The 17041-nt window shown below is 54.3% G+C and overlaps 1 protein-coding gene across 9 annotated transcripts in view; it reads right to left on the bottom strand.

Annotated features, from left to right (window-relative positions):
• The window catches only part of Tle3 (TLE family member 3, transcriptional corepressor), a 32844-nt gene extending 22680 nt beyond the window's left edge, over positions 1 to 10164 (bottom strand). For 4 of the 9 annotated variants that reach the window (XM_090321392.1, XM_090321396.1, XM_090321393.1 and 1 more), the window contains exons 1-4: positions 9114 to 10164; positions 8494 to 8594; positions 8274 to 8337; positions 7488 to 7532 (exon numbers count right to left, since the gene is read on the bottom strand). In XM_090321392.1, coding sequence (XP_090177518.1) covers positions 7488 to 7532; positions 8274 to 8337; positions 8494 to 8594; positions 9114 to 9137 — 234 coding nt within the window. In that variant the 5' untranslated portion in view covers positions 9138 to 10164. Of the gene's footprint in view, positions 1 to 479; positions 614 to 7487; positions 7533 to 8273; positions 8338 to 8493; positions 8595 to 8715; positions 8806 to 9113 lie in introns of those variants that run through there. The other 5 variants (XM_090321394.1, XM_090321398.1, XM_090321399.1 and 2 more) reach the window with 3 other exon arrangements.
• Between the last annotated feature and the right edge of the window lie 6877 nt (positions 10165 to 17041).

Genomic DNA, 17041 nt, shown 5'->3' with positions numbered 1-17041 from the left:
ACAACCACAGAACACATCTCTCTCTCTCTCTCCAGTTAGAAAAGGGAGCTTGCCGCCAGACATCCGTGTAAATCCTAGCTGAGGACTGAGGTTCAAGGCAAGCAAGAACAGGAAAAGTCCCTGCAACTCATTACCAATGAACCACAAAAAAAAAAAATCTGAGAGTAGAGTTGTGGTTCAAAATAGAGCACCAGTCTTGACGGGAACAATGCCTGGGCCCGAGTTCAAGCCCCAGTACACACACACACACACCACACACACGTGCAGAACCAGAGAATGCTTTCCCTAAATAAGGACTGCAGAAGTTGCTGCGTTTCGGAAGCCATGTAGATCAAGGCAGGTTATTTAGAAACCTGTCTCCTGCTATCTTTTCTTCTGGCCCACCTCCTCTCAGAGAACACCTTCAATCCAACCTCTCATTTTATGGATGAAACTTGAGGGTCAGGAGCAGCCGGGGGTCACGTAGCAAAAGAGGAAACCTTGAGATTTGTGGGATGTCAGCATGCCTCTTTCCTCGAGAAGTTGGGCCATGTCATAGGATAAATCCCCTTGGCACAGGCGTATTTGAGATAGCGAGCATCAACTAAGGTCTGCTGTTACAGGGATTGGATAGTAATAGCCATAGACCCTCAGTACTGACAGGCTGTGGTCCCCTAGAGATGCAAGCAGGGGAAAGACATTGAATGCTAAGTGATATACAGAGTTCAGACCCCCCAAAACCACTGGGTATAGCCTTCCATCCACAACTTGAAACTAACAGCCCAGGGGCAGGCCATCTCACAGTCAGAAAACTTCCACAGCATAAATAATCCTTCCATAGAGGGTCTATAAACTCTGTCAGGAAGGGCCAGCAACTAAACACAAAAGCACCTGGGCCCCCAGCGGCCTACGGAGGCCAGCCGGGCCCCTCTACCCGTCTTGCACACCCAAACTGAGAAGACCAATTCCACTCCCAGGTCTCGAGGACACCATGAACTGTTTGCAAGGTCGCATTTGTCAGCCACTTCCTGTAATCCCCCTTGGATTACAGAAAGTGCAAAGTGGATCCCTCACACCTGGCAGGGGAGAGTGTGGGGAGGGACCATACCTCCTGCCAGAGCAGCTGGCTTTTGGGATTCCAGGGCTTCATCCTACCCTTCCCACAGGTTAGCCCTGCTCCCACTGGCCAAGGGGAACCCTCAATGGGGTGCCAGCTTTGGTAAAGCAAAGAGGATCCCTGACTTCTCCAAACCTGGCAGAGACACGACTGACAAAGCCCTGCCTGGCAGGACCTCACTGAGGTCCTGCGCCACCTACCCTCATGGTTTCCAGCTAAGGAGACTGGGCCCAGCGTCCACTTCTTCCTGGAAGCTGACCAGGATAGCACCCATGTGATAACACATACTGACCTGCTCCCCACATCCCATCATGGCCACCCCTGCCTAACCACACAGCCCCACAACCCCAATTCCCACAGCCCAGACCCCTGCCCTCTGGGCTCAATGAGTAACATCTTCTGCAGACAAAGAACTCAAAGTCAGGGCTGCTGAGAACACAGACTCCTCCATCACAGAGCACAGACACTCAGCCAGGAAAGGCTGTACCCCGCAGAGTATCATCTACCTTACAACCGGACGCCAGGGGCTCACACCTATAATCCCAGCTGCTCAGGAGGCTGAGATCTGGGGGTCACGATGTTTCAAAGCCAACCCCAGGAGGAATTAGGGGCAAAGAAGTTTATGAGATGCTTCTCTCTATCAGAAAGCTGGAAGTAGAATTTACTGTAGCTCCAATGATACAGCACCAGCCTGGAGCCCCAAAACCTTAAGATCAACATCCAGGCCCTGAGTTCAAAAGCCAGGACTGGCACATGAACACACATACACGCACACAAATCAGACAGATGGAGGCAGGGGGCAGCCCCAAGCCCCAACCGCTGGGGAATGGAATATCACCTTTGAAAGGCAAGAGAAAGAGACAAAAAAAAAAAAAAAAAAAAAAAAAAAAGCAGCCAAGCAGGAAGAGGAAAGGGAGAAAGGAAGAAAGCCCCTTGCAAGTGTCTGGGAGAACATTTGTTGAAAACAAGATATTGTGCCTTTAAGCATATAAAAACAAGGCCCTTGAGCAGGCCTTCGCTCTGCACACAATTATGGGTGCTTCCAGCCGTCTAGCACCGCTTCAAGTGAGCTCTTAAGCCCGACTGTCAATGGCGTGTTGAAAGCTATTTTACTGGCTGCTATCATTAATAGTGAAGTGGAGAGCCCGGGCGGATGGGAATTAAACCTGGGGGAAGGGCCAGCCAGACCCAGTCATTAGGGAATTACCAGGATGAGACCAGGAGACCAGGCCACTCTGGTGGGATAAAGTTCAAGCCGGCATATTACTACAGAAAGGGGGGGGGGGGACACAGACACCCGCCAGGGTACCCCCCCCTCCCGCCCGTCCCAGCACGCAGCAGATGGACTGAGGCCAGCCCTGGAAAGCCACAAAGAGACAAGGGGCCCTGGCAGGGTGACGTGGTGAGAGGTGGAAGTGAGGACAGAGGCCTCAGAGACAGCTGGGGCTTCAAAATGTCACCACCTCACTCCATCCCTGCCTCAGGCCACTTCAGAGAACATGGTGGCTTCCTCAGCTTTGGAGGGGGTGGGGGATGTCACCAGGGGGGGATCCCTTCTCTGGCCTGGTCCCTCCTTTCTCTAGCCTGATTTCCCTCCTTTTCCAAGTAGGGAGAAGGCAGGTCAAAGGTCACCTCTCTCCATCACCAATGCCCCCAAATCCCAGGAGACTTATTCTACCTATTTGGGTGATTCACCTCTGTCCTCCCAATAACCATTTTGGGGACTGAATCCAAGCCCCCCACACACAACATTTCACTGATGAGGATACTGCAGACCAGCAGTTTGCACTTGCTTGAAACCCCACTTCCTACACAGAACTGGGGCTCAGCCAGCCACTACCTCTGAGTGAGGAACCCAATGTCTATTGAGTCCCTCCCTGTCCCCTTGCCACAGCACCAGCTTCTACCCCTGCCCCCCCCAACTGGAGGAGGAAGAATACAGAGACCATTTCAGCTCCTAGTGACCCGGGATTTTACATAAGGAGACAGGAAAACATTCTTGCATACTAAAAGAGGAATTCATCCCACGGATGTCTTCTTCCTTCCACAATAAGGTGGGGGAAGGGAGAGCGCCTTGGGCACTGGTGGCTCCTGCCTGTAATCCAAGCTACTCAAGAGGCCAAAGTCAGAGGCTTGAGATTCAAAGCTAGTCCGAGGGGCTCCTGTCTCCATTTAACCACCAAAAAGCCAGAAGTGGTGCTGTGGTTCAAGTGGTAGAACACTAGCGTTAAGCCAATGTTCAAGGACAGGGCCCAGGGCCACTGTTCATGCCCCAGGACTGGCCAAAATAAAATAAAGGCCCCAGGAAATTGCCCCCCCTTCCAGAACTCCAGGGAACTGAGAAGAATACCAGCCTACAGCCAAAAAGCAAGAGCATGAGGTCCTAAGTTCAAGCCTCAGTAAGGACATAACAAGTTCAAGTCAGGCTCAAGTTCAAGTCTCAGTTCCAGTACAGAAAAGAAAAAGCATCCAGTGCTCAGCAGCCTTTCCCCACTCTGTCAATTGGAAGGAGTCATCTGCCCCACTGTCAGCATCATCCAGAGGGGCAAATGTCCAGGAAACTAAGAAACCACACCGCGGGAGGCCACCCTCAGCTAAAGGGTCCACTGGTGGCTGAAAGGGGCGGTAGGTGGTCTTGAGGGGGTGGTGGCCTTCCTGCAGGTGGACAGGACAGAACAGATGGCAAGAGCCAGTCCTGGGCTCAGTAGTCTTGAGATGGCCAAAGCAGGTGCTCAGCAAAAGATCATAGGAAGAGCAAACAGGCAGGCAGGCAGGTCAGGGCAAACCAGGGTGGCAGAGAGACTCACAAACAGGCCCAGTCCTGCCAGTATGAGGCCCTGCACCCCCTTCTTCCTTTGGGATATGGCTGAGAACACAGAGGGTTCAGCCATAGGGTTAAACAATCTGACTTTTGTCAAAATCCTGCAGATAACAGAGCTGGAGAGAAGTGGCAGGGATTGAAGTCTGCACAAACCAAGATCTTCAGTGTAAGTTAGGACAGGGCATCTGTAGTCTTGCTAAAAAGAGCCCTGGGGCTGAAAGGCCTTCTATCCATTAGGCAACTTCTCTCCTCCTTTCCCATGCCTCAGTTTCCTCAACTGTAACTTAGGTGTGGAAGTGCGGATAAAAGCCAAAGGGCTCATCAAGCTTCAAGCAAGACCCAGATGCAAAGTGGGGCTGAGTGGTAAGCAGGCAAATGTGAGTATAGCACCGCCCCTAGATCCCTATATCTCAGCATGCTTTGCACACGTCAGTGCTTGCAGCAGAAGGTAAGAGGTCAGCCTCTTCCAGTACTAGTGCCAAAGCACTGCCTAAGTAGCTCTGGTTGTTTTTCTGAACTGGTTCTGTCATCTGGGGAGCCATGGTAGAAGCAGGGCAGAAAATGACAGCAACAGGTCATCTCTTCATCCCCTACCCTGGCCCCCCTGGCTTTAACTGAATCACTTTGGCCTGGAAGGAGAAGCCTGAAAGAGACAGTGACCTCTGCAAGTTCCAGGCCAGGCCTATGATTCTGTAATCTCTGCTGTGCCATAATTAAGGAGGGAGGCAGAAGAGTAGGAGGAGAAACCATTTATTACTCCTCTGGGGCTTAACAGCTTGGAAAAAGGATGGAGGGAGACAGAGACACAGACCATTGAGTATCCATCCTCCTCCAGTGCCTAAGGCACCTCAGTCAATACTTGGGGCTCATTGGGTAGAAAAGCAAGGCCCCCTCCCAGCTAATCAGCATTTCTTTATAACCCCAAGAAACTCAGGACTACCACACTTCTCTAGTATTTAAAAGAAGAAGAAAAAAAAGTACAGGCTGTCCTGTGCCCTGCCCCCACCCTGTGCTCAGAGATGAAGCATCCAGCCTGTTTGTTCCAGGCAGATCTAATCACACCACACGAACAGTCAAGTCTAGAGGGCAGGACACTGCATGAATAATTCAAGCACTCCAGTCACTTGATTGTGCCTGCAGATAAAACACCAAGTCAACCGCTAAACAGGTCAGCTGATAAAACTTGTTTGCTCAGGCCTAACCACCCTCCTCCAGATGCACTCAGGGCCCACACTACAATTAGTGGTGGGGTTTTCTCTAGGCAGAACCTCCTCACACACCTAAGGAGTGGCCAGAGTCATTAGGTCAGGTTTCCTCCACCCCCTCTCTCCTCTCCTCTCCAGTCCCTTCAGCAGGCTCTTCCCGCCCACCCCAGATCACTCAAGGCAGCTGGAAGAAAAAGGCAAGGCTGCTTCAGGAGGCCCAGATTGGGATCTGAGTCCAGGATCTGCCTCCCTGGTGCCTCAGTTTCCCCTGTCCATAAAAAGGACTGGAATCCCCCCCCCCTGCCCCGCCCCGCCCCGCCCAACAACCACTCTTAAGTGGCCAAACCCAGGCATGCTCCTCCTAAGAGGATGTTTTGGACAATGGCCACAAATCCCAGACTCACACAGCTGCTCCATCTCTGGGTACACAGACAGTCCTGCCAACCCAGTCAGGACATTTAACCCTTCAAAGGGCCCAGAGCACAGGCCAGCCAAGGTGGCTTTCTGAGACTAAGAGCTATCCACACCCCCAGACTTGAGAGACCTGGCCCACACAGACCTCAACATGCAAAGACATATTACACCTTCATTACAAAGCTCTTAGAATAACTGCTGCTATAAATTTTAAACCTGGGTGCAATTACCTTCTCTAAACACACCCAATATACTAAGCAGGGGCGGGGGAGAGGAAAGGGAGAGAGGGGAGGGAGGAAGTGGGACCTTGCGTAACACCCCAAGGTCCTTGAAACATGTGGGACACCTCCCCCTCCCCCTTTCAGTTTTCATCTATATTTCTCCCTGTGGCTAGTCAGATCTGGTCAGTTCTGCCCAGCGTGAGGCAGAAACTACTACCATCTAATAATATTCTCCCAGGAGAAACTTTACATCAAAAGCAGTATCTATTTATTATTCCTGGGAACAGAACAGTGGAACTGTGGCCGCCTTCCTGTGTCTTCCGAGGGAACTAATCGGCCGGAAAGTCACAAGCTGGCTTCCCAATAAACTCAGGCCCCTTTCTGGCTGTCCTTCGCCCAAGAGTCAACGGCTGGGGCTCCCCCCACCCCCACTCCGGAGGGACACAAAACTACAGATTCAAAAGGCTCTGTCCAAAGTCACTGGAGCAAACAGGAATCTCTTCTCCTTCCCTGGGGCGGGGGGAAAAGGGTAGGGAGGGGGCCAGGGAGGGTCACCTGCCTGTCTCACCTGCCCTGGGTCCTGCCCTCCTCCTTTTAAAAAGCAAAATTTAAACCTTGTAAATGACTTGTTAATGTAGAGTAGAAAATCCATTCAAGTCACGGTCACCAAAGGCTAGAATGAGTCAACAGCCTTCTGAGATTTCAAGAACACCAATTGTTAAAAAGAACAGCCAGCCTGTGCCATTTATCCCTGCCAAGTCACCGCTAATCATGGCCAAGCCAAATTATAGGCAGCCTCTCCTCAGAACACAAATACACAAACAGGCCTCTCCCACAGCCCAGCCCCCGCACTGAACTGGTTACTGATAGGCACCCAGATAAAGAGTGTTTGTATTTGCTCGGTTTGAGGTAGACTGTTATTACAAGAGTGACAACGGGAGGGAGCTTACATATCCATCAGAGAGCACTACACTAGCTAGCTAAACTGGTTTGACTTCAAGATTTCAAAGCTGAGCTCAACACTCAGCCAGCTCAGTCAGTCTCCAAGGCTTCCTTGGCTAAGCTGTCCTCAAGGCCAAGCCAGGCCAGGGAGCTTCAGCTTCCTTCTGTGAAATGGGGACACCACGACCTTCAATTAGGAAGTGATGAGGAAGCTGTCTCCTAAGTGTGTACAACAAGACACTGGCTAGCTACACTTCACTCTGGCTTTTTATGCTATTAAGCTGCTAGTGACTTCATTCCCTTAGCATTTCAACAGCTCAGCCTGGCTTTTAGTTCCTCCTGAATTTAATCTTATCAAGGCAGGGCATCACATTTTTGTAAAAGAGAGAAAGAAGGGAAGGGGGGGAGAAACTGAGGGACACAGACAGGCAGACACTGAGACAGAGAGGCAGAGATGGAGACACCAAGTCAAAGAGACCCCTCCAGTATTTCCTCTTGAGAATTTTATATTAACACAGATGAAAGCAGCCTGCCACTCTAGATTCTAGTTTGTAAAGCAGATCCCAAGGTACAACTTTCTCTTTGATCTTTTATCCATTACCAAGATCCAAAACCCAGACTTGGCTGCATAAGCTCAAAACCTCAACAGAATCCTAGCAACCAGCAAAACCCTCAACACCTGGGCTGGAACCATTTGATGCCTCAAGAAACCAGAGGAACCGAAAAATCAGAGGGAAACAGAGAGCATCCCCTGGGAAATACATTCCTTCAAGAGAAAAAGCACTTACCTGTTTGTGCATTTCAATGTTCAAGCCATAGGACATTTCATAATACTAAAAGCAAAAGACAAATGCCATAAGCAAACATGGAAATCCACCTGGTTTTTAAAAAAAATCTGTTGGGTTCCCGCCCCCACCCCCTTTCTGGAGAGGTTTTGGGACACATTATTACTTTTACAACACAAAAGTTTTAGGTCAATCCCTGAAAGCAGCCTGTGTGGAGCTGAGTGACGCTTCTTCTAGGGCCAGGGACCCTGTTCACACTGATTTAACCAGGTGGTAGACACAAGAGAGCCCTCTAAACCCCAGTCCTCTAGCACTGTGGAGAGAGGCTAAGTGCCTCCAGGCCCTTTCCAAATAGGAAGATGGTGTGTCAACTGCCCAGAAGTCCTGAGGAGGGGAGGGGCTTTCAGAAAGCCCTAGCAAGGGTCACACCCTGGGGGAAGTAGGACACTTAGGTCCCCACAGGCAAGCTCCCAGGCCTAAGAAAACACTGCCACCAACCCCCCCCCACCATGTCTGGGAGATCCTAACCCCTTGCCAATGGGTCCTACCCCACCCCACCTATGTAGGGCCCCCTGCCTCCTCACCCCCCCCCCAAAAAAAAACACTTCAAAACACAAATCACAGGCTCAGGAAGTAGGGCAGAGACTTGGGCCTGGATATGGGTGCAGGGGGAGCAGAAGGGAGGGGAAGCCAACTGTGGGTGTCCCCACTGACCCAAGTGCCCAGGGGCTGGATTCCGGGGACCTGCACCCTGCCCGCCCTGCCCGCCTTGCCCTCCAGCCTTCTCACCATCACGTAATGGCGCTGCATCTCTGTCTTCTCGTTGGCCAGCTTGTCGTACTCCACTTTGAGGCTGTGAGGGCAGAGGTGGCGCTGAGGCCTGGTCCCCTCTCCAGGGGGACCCCGTTATCCCAACACCAGGGGTGACTTAAACCATGCTAAACTTCCCTGAGTCGGGGGGGGGGGGTTCCACACACACACTGGGGGACCCCCCCATCCCACCCCTCACCTGTGATACTGAGCTTGCAGGAACTGGAACTCGTCTTTGATCCGGTCACAAGACTCGGCCACCGTGAATTTAAATCCGGGCTGCCCGGGTTGATGGGGAGCCTGGAGCCCGGGGAGAAGACAGAGAGAAGGCGGGGACATGAGTCGTGCTGCCCGGTCCAGACTCCCCCACCCCGGAAATGCCACCCCGAAGCCCCGACCCTTCCCGGCAAGTTTCTCCTACCCTCACGGTGAACGTCCGACCCCCCCCCCACTCCCCTCCCCGCCGCGGCCCAGGCTCCAGTTCCCAAGCCCGAGGGAGCGGGGAGGCTCGGGAAGAGGGAGCCGGAGGGGGTGCACCCCACACACACCCCACCAAGGCCGCCCCAGCCCCACGGCGCCCCCCGAGGCGCCCCTTTGTGTGTGCGCGCGCACTGCGCACACGTACACACACGCACACGTACACACACGCGCACATGCGCGCGCACACGCATGCACACAAGGACACGCACACACTAGCACACGCACACCAACAACTACACGCACACATAAACGCGCGGCGCCGTACAGGCACCGAGCAGCCGGAGGAGCGGGGCCGCGGCGCACGGCCCGGCCGGGCTCACCCCGCGGTGCGGTGCTCACCGGATGTCGGCCTTGCGGATACATGGCAGGGAGGGGTCGCGGTTCCGAGGGCGGGGAGGCGCCGGGAGCCCGAGCCGGGGAGGCGCGGGGGAGCGGGGAGCCGAGCCCGAGCAGGGGCCGGCCGGGGAACCGGGAGCTCGGCCCCGGTCCCCCCCAGCCCGCTCTCGCTGGGAAGTCCCACAGCCGGGCGGCCGCCCCAAGTGCAGACAAAGAGCCGCGGAACGGGCGGCAAAGTCGCCGGCTGGCGCCGAGGCCGGCAGCGGACGCGGGCTTTGTGCGCCTAGGGCTCGGCGGGCTGCGGCCGGCCGCCCTCCCCCGGCTGCGTCGACGGCGTCAGGGCCCGGAGCTGCGAGGACATCGTGGGCCCTCCGGCGAGTCCGGCACGGGGTCCCAGGCCGCTCAGGACGCGGAGATCTCCAAAACCGCCCCGGGCATCCGGGGCGCGCGGGTCCGACCCCGGAGGCGGCGGGGCCGGGGGCGGACTCCGAGGCGGCGGCGCGGAGCCGCAGGGGAGCGGGGGTGAGGCCCGGAGCCCGACGCGGACGCCCCGACACCCGCCTCCCCTCGGAGACGAGCGCCTGCGATTCTGGCCGCCGCCAGCCCTTCTTCCCAGGGCCGGGGAACAACTCCGGGCTCAGCGGGTGCAAATCCACCACCCGGGCATCCTAACTCCAAAGCGGGCACGGGAGGCCTCGGCCAACGGAGATCTTCGCTGCTCCCGGCTCGGGTCTCCGACGAGGGACGCCCGGAGCCACCGCCGCGGCTGCCTCGGAGCGAGCAGGGCTGGAGACGGCGGACGGAGGAGACGCGGCCGAGACCCGGAGCTCGGTGGCTTCTTCCTTCTCCTTCCTTGTTCCTTTCCCTTCAGCCTAGCGTTCTTCTTACGCGGCCCGACGAGCCCCCAGCACACACACCAAAAAAAAAAAAAAAAAGTGGCCGGGACTTGCGGATACCACACACAGACAGGCGCGGGGGACGAGCACGAGGTCCGAACTGCCGCGAGAGCAGTTCCAAATAGGGACTAAAAAGTAACAAAATAATGTGGCAGCTTCTCCCGGAGCCGACCAATGGGAGCGCGAGGCGCCCACGTGGGGCCGCGAAGCGCGGCCGCGGATTGGCTGCCGCCGGGCGCGACGTCACAATGCCCTCTTGTGTCTAAAACTATGCATGAAAAGTAGCAATCAGGGCCCTACCCGCTGGTGACTTTAGCAGGGGAGTGAAAAACAGCGCTCCTCAGATCAGGAATTAACCGAAAGACATATAATAAATAGATATATATTATAAGCCTGGACTGCTAGAGGTTTTCTGGTGGTTCTTTTTTTTTTTTTTTGCGTTTCCTCCCCTCCACTTCTTTTCCCACGATCTGCTAGCAAATAATTATTTGGCGGGAGGGAGAAAGAGCAGACAGAGGAATAACAACAAAAGAGGAAAGAAAAAAAAAGACAAGCTGTACAATCCTCAAAACCTGTGGCTGGTAGTAACGTATCAGTTTGTTCTGCCGTGGAGGCGAACCGTTCTCCCTCTAATCTCATTAGGTCCGCAAAGCGGCCCAATTAGGTTACTATAAAACACACAGAATCACTTTGTCACTTTGTTTTCACTTCAGAAGATTTTAGGACCGATAAAAATGGTGGTTCCCAAAAGTTGCCTCCGGCCTTGCTCCGAACTGGGGGTGTGGAGGGGTCCCTTTCTTGGCCCCTTCCATGCCCCCCCCTTCTACCCCTCAGCTTTACTCCTTTGTTCATTTGCCTTTCTTCACCGAAAGCCAAGTAAACAGCGGCTGCCTGAGAGGGGAAGCTGAGGTCTGGCTGGGCGGGCAGCACAGATGGAGGCCCGGCTGCCCGCTCGCCCAGGCTCCGAACGCGGCCGGCTCCCACTCGGGGTTCCTTCCCCGTTGGTGACCGCGACGTCCCAGCCGCAGCCCAGCCGGAAGGGCTCCTGGCTACGCTCCTGGCCCGAGGGACTGTAGACCAGAACGGGGTCAGGGCCTAGCCGACCGCGACCTCGGAGCTCGGAGCTCCGACTGGGTTTACTGGGCCGGCCCCAGGCTGCACCAGCCCCACGCGGGGCGCCCGCCTCCGCGCCCCGGGGACGCAGACGCTCCGGGCCTCCCCACGGGCGCACCGACCCCAGACCCCGGGGCCCGTTTGCCCACAGCGGACAGCGCGGCTCCCCGGCGATTGGGGTCAGATCAGGACACGGACGGCGGGGCGCTGGGGTCCCCGGCCCTCTCCCGCCCCCTCCCCGGGCGGCGCGCGCCCCGGGGCGGCGGCCAGCACGCGCGAGCGGCCGCGCGCCCCGCGATCTGCATTCCCCCCCCCCCCCCCCGCATCAGGAGCCCTAGGTTCGCGTTTGCATCTTAATGAGGAGCCCGAGCTCCGAGGCTCGGACGCGGGGGGTGGGGAGCGGTGCGGGAGGCCCCGCTCGGGCCGCCGGCCCCGGCCGTGTTCCTCCTCTCGTTTATTCCACCGAAATAAAAAACATAAATCGTGTGAGGCGCACACGGTAAAGGGGAAGGAGTGGAGGGGGGGCGTGGAGAGGGAAAAGCCCAGCTCGACAGATGCGAGCATCTGGCCGCGGCATTCATTAGACACAAAATGGCTCCTCTCCGGAGCTTCCTCGTCCCCGCCCCTTTCACCGCCCTCCCCTGACGTCACGGGCGGGCGCACCCGCGTCCCAGACGCCCCGCCCTCTTCTCCCGGCGGTCCCCACGTGGGAAACGCGGGCCACGCCCATGAGGGAGTCCAAAAGACCAATCACAAGCAAGCAGGGGAGCTCCGCGCTCCTGATTGGCGAAGCGGCCGGGAGCTGTCAGTCCCGGGCCGGAGCTGTCAGTCAAAACCACGCGGGGTGGGGGAGCGCTGACAAATGCCGCGGCTTCAGAGCCTCCCGCTTGCAAATAGTGCTTGGAATGGCTGCTTAATTAGCTTTGAATGGCTTTTCCTTCCAGCTCAAACAATCTGTCACTACCATGTGGTAGAAAGGAGCCGTGCATAAAAAAGTAAGCAGAGGCTAAATATCAATTTGATTTTGTGTATCAAAGGAATATTTTATTTTTCTCCCTAGTAATGAAACGTATCAATTTAAATAATAAAAGGTAAAAACACACGCACACACATACATACACACACAAACCTGGGAGCACAAGAAAGAAAAAAGAAAAAGAAAAAAAAAAAAGAGAGAAAGACCAAAAACTTAAACAAAAAAGGAAGGAAAAGAGAAAAAGGAAAGAAAGGAAACGACGAAAGCCCCAACTCCACGGCTTTCCTTCGCAAGTCTGAACTGGGTTCTTGCTCCGGACCCCGTTCTGGGGGAAGCCCGGCGGCGGCGGGGCAGGGGCGGGTGGGGTGAGGACCGGCCTCCGACGGGATCTCTTTGAAGCTGCTAATCAAAGTGCGGGGTGGAGGGGGGAGTTCAGACCCCTTAAACGGGGGGTCCCACAGCAGGTCTCGATTTGGGAGCCGAGGGGAGAGAGCGGGTGTGCGCTCGCCCAGATTTGTTAAACACAATGCCTTCAAGATGCTGGGGAGGCCCCGGGCTCCCCGTTCCTGCCCCTTCTCCCCTCTCCCCTCCCTCCCTCCCGGGGTCCCCAGCTCTCCGGGATGCCTCTGACCCGGTCCCCCGTCCTCCCCTCCGATGGCTCCGGGGAACCCACGATCCGGACGACCCCCCCACCTCCAGATCCCTCGCGGATGCAACCCCACCACCAGCGCCCTGGAGCTCCGGCCCGGGGCCAGCCTCGGCGCCCGCCCCTAGGACGGGGCCTGGTGGGGAAGCTCAGCCGCGGGGCTCCGAGCTGGGCAGTGAGGTCCGGACTGGAATCCAGAGCAACCGGCTCCGCGGCCCACGCACGGGACGTGGCATTCATTCAGTCACTCACTCATTCAGTCGTCCCCAGCCCTCCCTCTTAGGGTGGGAGATCTGCCCACCCCCAGCTCTTCGAGGGGGCGCACTGAGGAACCCCTTAACTCAAAGCTCTCCTGCGCCAACCCCCACCCCTGTGCCAGCCTGCGAATTAAGAAAAAAAAAACAAGGAGAGGGAGGGGGAAAAAAAAAGAATGCATTGTTTTTATGCCCCAGAAAGAGGAAAAGAAAAATTGGGGGAGGGGGGAAAGAAAACAACAACAACAACAACAACAACAAAAAACCCCATGGTACACAACACCCTGTCCACAAAGCGCTTGACAATTATTTTAAAAGGAGGAGGGGAGGGGGAGGAGAGGAGAGAGAGTTCAAACGTCTCTGTCTCCAGTTCTAATTGGAAACGTTTCAACTGTTTATGTTACAAGAAGTGTCAGGGTCATTTGCTACCGGAGAGCTGACTTTTCATTGGCTGCTTAATTGAGTACCTCGGAGTCCACCCCACGTGGGAAAGGAATTCCTGGCACATTTAAAAAAAAAAAGTCACCCGGGTGAGACAGAAAGTCCGGAATGGATTTCCAGAATGGAGGTTTCCCCCCCAAACCCCTCATTTGGGGGTTCAGTATGATGAGTGAGCAGCTTCTGCCAAGAGCTAACCCTTTGGATTCTTCTTAAATAAATAAATAAATGAGGGAGGGAGTGTATGTTTTCCTCCTTTTTCTTGAGAATTAAAGGGTCTCTCTAGGTCTGGTCAGCCACCAGGCTGTGGCTATTTGAGGAACTGACCACAGTGCCTTGGGTGGGGTATAAAACCTTAAACCTCCTTCTTGCCTGGCTTTGATTTTTGTTTTGTGTTTTTTGTTTTTTAAGCTTCGTTCTGGAACTGCCCAAACCCTGAAGAGGAAGAAGAAAGTTCCCTCACCACCTTCCTGTAGTTGATTCTGTCAGGTTGCTCTGATTCTTGGGGGCTTTTGTCTTTATCACTGGTGTAATTTTGCCCCATCTTCCATCCATCACACATCCCAGGCCTTCCTTCACAAGCTCCTTGGCGTGGATCACCCGGAGGGGGAATTAGTATTCGTTTAACAAACTTCCCAAGTGTTCAGACCACTTGGTGGACAAATCGAACACTAAAGTGGGCATCATTTTACCAAAGAGGACCCACATTATCCAGTGACTTGTTCAAGGCCAACGCAGCTTGGGATGAATTAAGCAGAGGTCACTGAGCTTCAGTGTCCCCCGCCCCCCTCCCAGTCCCCATAACAAACACTCCCTGCTGTCTCTGCCAGCCTGGCTTTCCTGAATGTGGACAAGGCTACAGCAGGATAGACCTCCAGAATCTGAGGGGCCCTCAGAGGTCAGAGGGAGCCCCGTTGGAGCTGGCTGGAAGGAGCCAGACTCTTGGAGGTGGAAAGACTACCCTGTGTCTCGCAACCCCTTCCAGCTCTCTGCCTGGCTCCAGCAATGTGAACTTCACCTTTCTTCTGACTTGGCCTTGTCTGTGCTGCAGAGAAAGCCACAGGCCCACCTCAGAGGATTGTTCTGAGGGCCCTGGAGACAGTGCTTAGTGTGTGCTTAGTACAAAGTGGCCCCTTTAAAGTGATCAAAACAGCTATCACAGCTATGGCAGCCAAGATGATGATGATGACGATGATGATGACGATGATGATGATGATGATGATGATGATGGTGGTAGTGGTGGTTATGGATGGTGTTGTCATTCAGCCAGTTGAGTGTTTGGATAGGCACAAGGCCTCCTTCTAGCCACAAACCAGCTGAACACCATCCTTATTCTCTATCTCAATCTAAGGCCAGGTGGGGATGCCCAGCTTGACAAAGTCTCTGAGGTCACTATTGTTCCTCTCTACCCCTCTCTGTAGTGCCCATCCCTTCCCATGGTCCTTAGGAGACCTGGGGGTGGGGAGTGAGAGTCTGGGAAGCTCCCTGCAGAGTGCCACCCTGGATGAGGCTAGGAAGAGAGGGGGAGAGCTTCACCTAGCAGCCAGAGACCCAGCCAGGACACCCCAGAGGATTGGGGACATTCAGTTTGCCTGGTGACCCAACTGGTAGGGGTAAACACTGGCAGCCAGAATATCTGTAATGGTTTGTGACCAGGCACTATCCCCCGCCCCCCGGGCTTTTGGGGGGCAGGGGCAGGTGTTTGTTTACCTGCCAATAGTAGACTGAGGACAGAAGGCCTTCTCTTGAAGCTCCTCCAAAGCCAGGCTGAATAGCAGGCTGGAGTCCAAGGTGCCCCTTGCTGAACTGTATTGACAACAGCCGGGGTTTCCACGCCTCCTGCTGGAATCCGGTAAATATTTATCGAAGTGATTGGGCGTCCTAATTAAGAGATTTGCCCCCAATTCTTTCTTTCCTTTGTAAGGATTCAAAGCGGAGGCTAAGGAGATTAAGAAATAGTTTGCTGGTATTAATGCATCCAACTTCACATCAGAATTAGCCAGAATTAGCCAGGCCAGGCTGTTGGTGGTGATGGGATAGGCAGGGCTGACCTCACCCATCTAGGTATTTGATGTTGTTGTCAGGATAGAAAAGAGAAGAGGAAGGGATTTGCCAGATAACCTGGGCTTCTCACTCCCAAATCTGCTCTCTTCCTACCTTCTTATTAAATACATTTCTAGATGGGGTTCTCTATCTCTGCCCCCCCTCTGTGTGTGTGTGTGTGTGTGTGTGTCTCTGTCTCTGTCTGTCTGTCTCTCTCTCTCTCTCTCTCTCTCTCTCTCTCTCTCTCTCTCTCTCTCTCTCTCTCTCACACACACACACACACACACACACACACACACACACAGCCAGAGTTTGATTGTTTTTCAGTTATGTTCAACATATCAGTGCGTGTCGGCTGCAGCTGATTCTACTCCCTGAGGGGCATTTGGCAATATTTGGAGATATTTCTAGTTGTTACAACTTAGAAATGGGGTACTACGGGTGTTTGCAGCAGGTTATATAGCCAGGGGTGCCTCTAAACATCCTACAAGGCCCAGAAGAGCCCTCCAACAGATGCATCTGCCCCCCAAAACAATGCTGAGACACTGGGGAACTGTGACGCTGTCTGGTCACCTCATCAAACCTTAACAACTTCAGAATGCAGTGCCCGGTGGTTCACACCGGTAACCCTGACTATTCAGGAGTCTGAGATCTGAGGATCAATGTTCAAAGCCAGCCCCGGCAGAAAAGTACATGTGACTCTTATCTCTTATCGACTACCAAAATACTAGAAATGGAAGTGTGGTTCAAGTAGTAGAGCCCTAGCCTTGAGAGAAAATGCTAAGGGACAGCACCCACGCCCTGAATTCAAGGCCCCCCAGAACTGACATGCACTTGCTCCCCCCCCCCCCCACAACCACAACAAACATAGCTGGGTAATTCTCCAGGTCTTGTTACCAATGAGTCCACTGAAATACAAAAAGCAGTCTAGGTAGAGAGGAGAAGAATGCTGGCCTCGGAGTGCTTGGCTTCCAAAGTCCATTCTTTCCTGTTTGCAGTGGCCTTTCTACAAAAAAGGAGCTCAAACTGACAAGGGCAGGGGAGGGAGGGAGGGAGTCTTTCTACACCCAGAGTTCCAGCCATTTTACTCTAAGTTAGCAACTTGGTAGTAAAATCTCTGCAGAGGGCAAGCTCTAGACAACTTGTGTCCTCTCACAGCTCCTACAAGTGGGAAAAACAGGCCTGGGCCCACAAAGGGTCCCGCTCACCCAAGGGAGCCCCAGAGGGCCTCATTCTGATCTCACATGGGAGTTGACACTGAAGAAGGTGGGGTGGGAGGGGTGAGGAGTGGGGGCGGGGTTGGTGGGCCTGATAGGCAGCTCTTTTTTTGTTCCCCTGATTCAGATTAGGAGACTGGGGCTCCCTACTGCAGGACCCAGCCAGAGAGTGATGTGGACTCTGAAAGGTTCGCTTCTATAATAAACCCTGAGGATGAGGAGACACGGAGATGGAGGAAGAAAAGACATCGGAGGGCTTCCACTTTGTTAGAGTATGAGACATAAGACCAATAAATGGTGGCAGATTTTGATACTGGAGCAAATTGCAAAAAATAAATAAATAAAAAG

The sequence above is a fragment of the Megascapheus bottae genome, chromosome 30, assembly GCF_031878675.1.
Source record: "Megascapheus bottae isolate mThoBot1 chromosome 30, mThoBot2.hap1, whole genome shotgun sequence".
Classification (NCBI taxonomy): domain Eukaryota; kingdom Metazoa; phylum Chordata; class Mammalia; order Rodentia; family Geomyidae; genus Megascapheus; species Megascapheus bottae.
The sequence above is the reverse complement of the archived record's forward strand: the minus strand, read 5'-3'. Positions and strand labels throughout refer to the sequence as shown.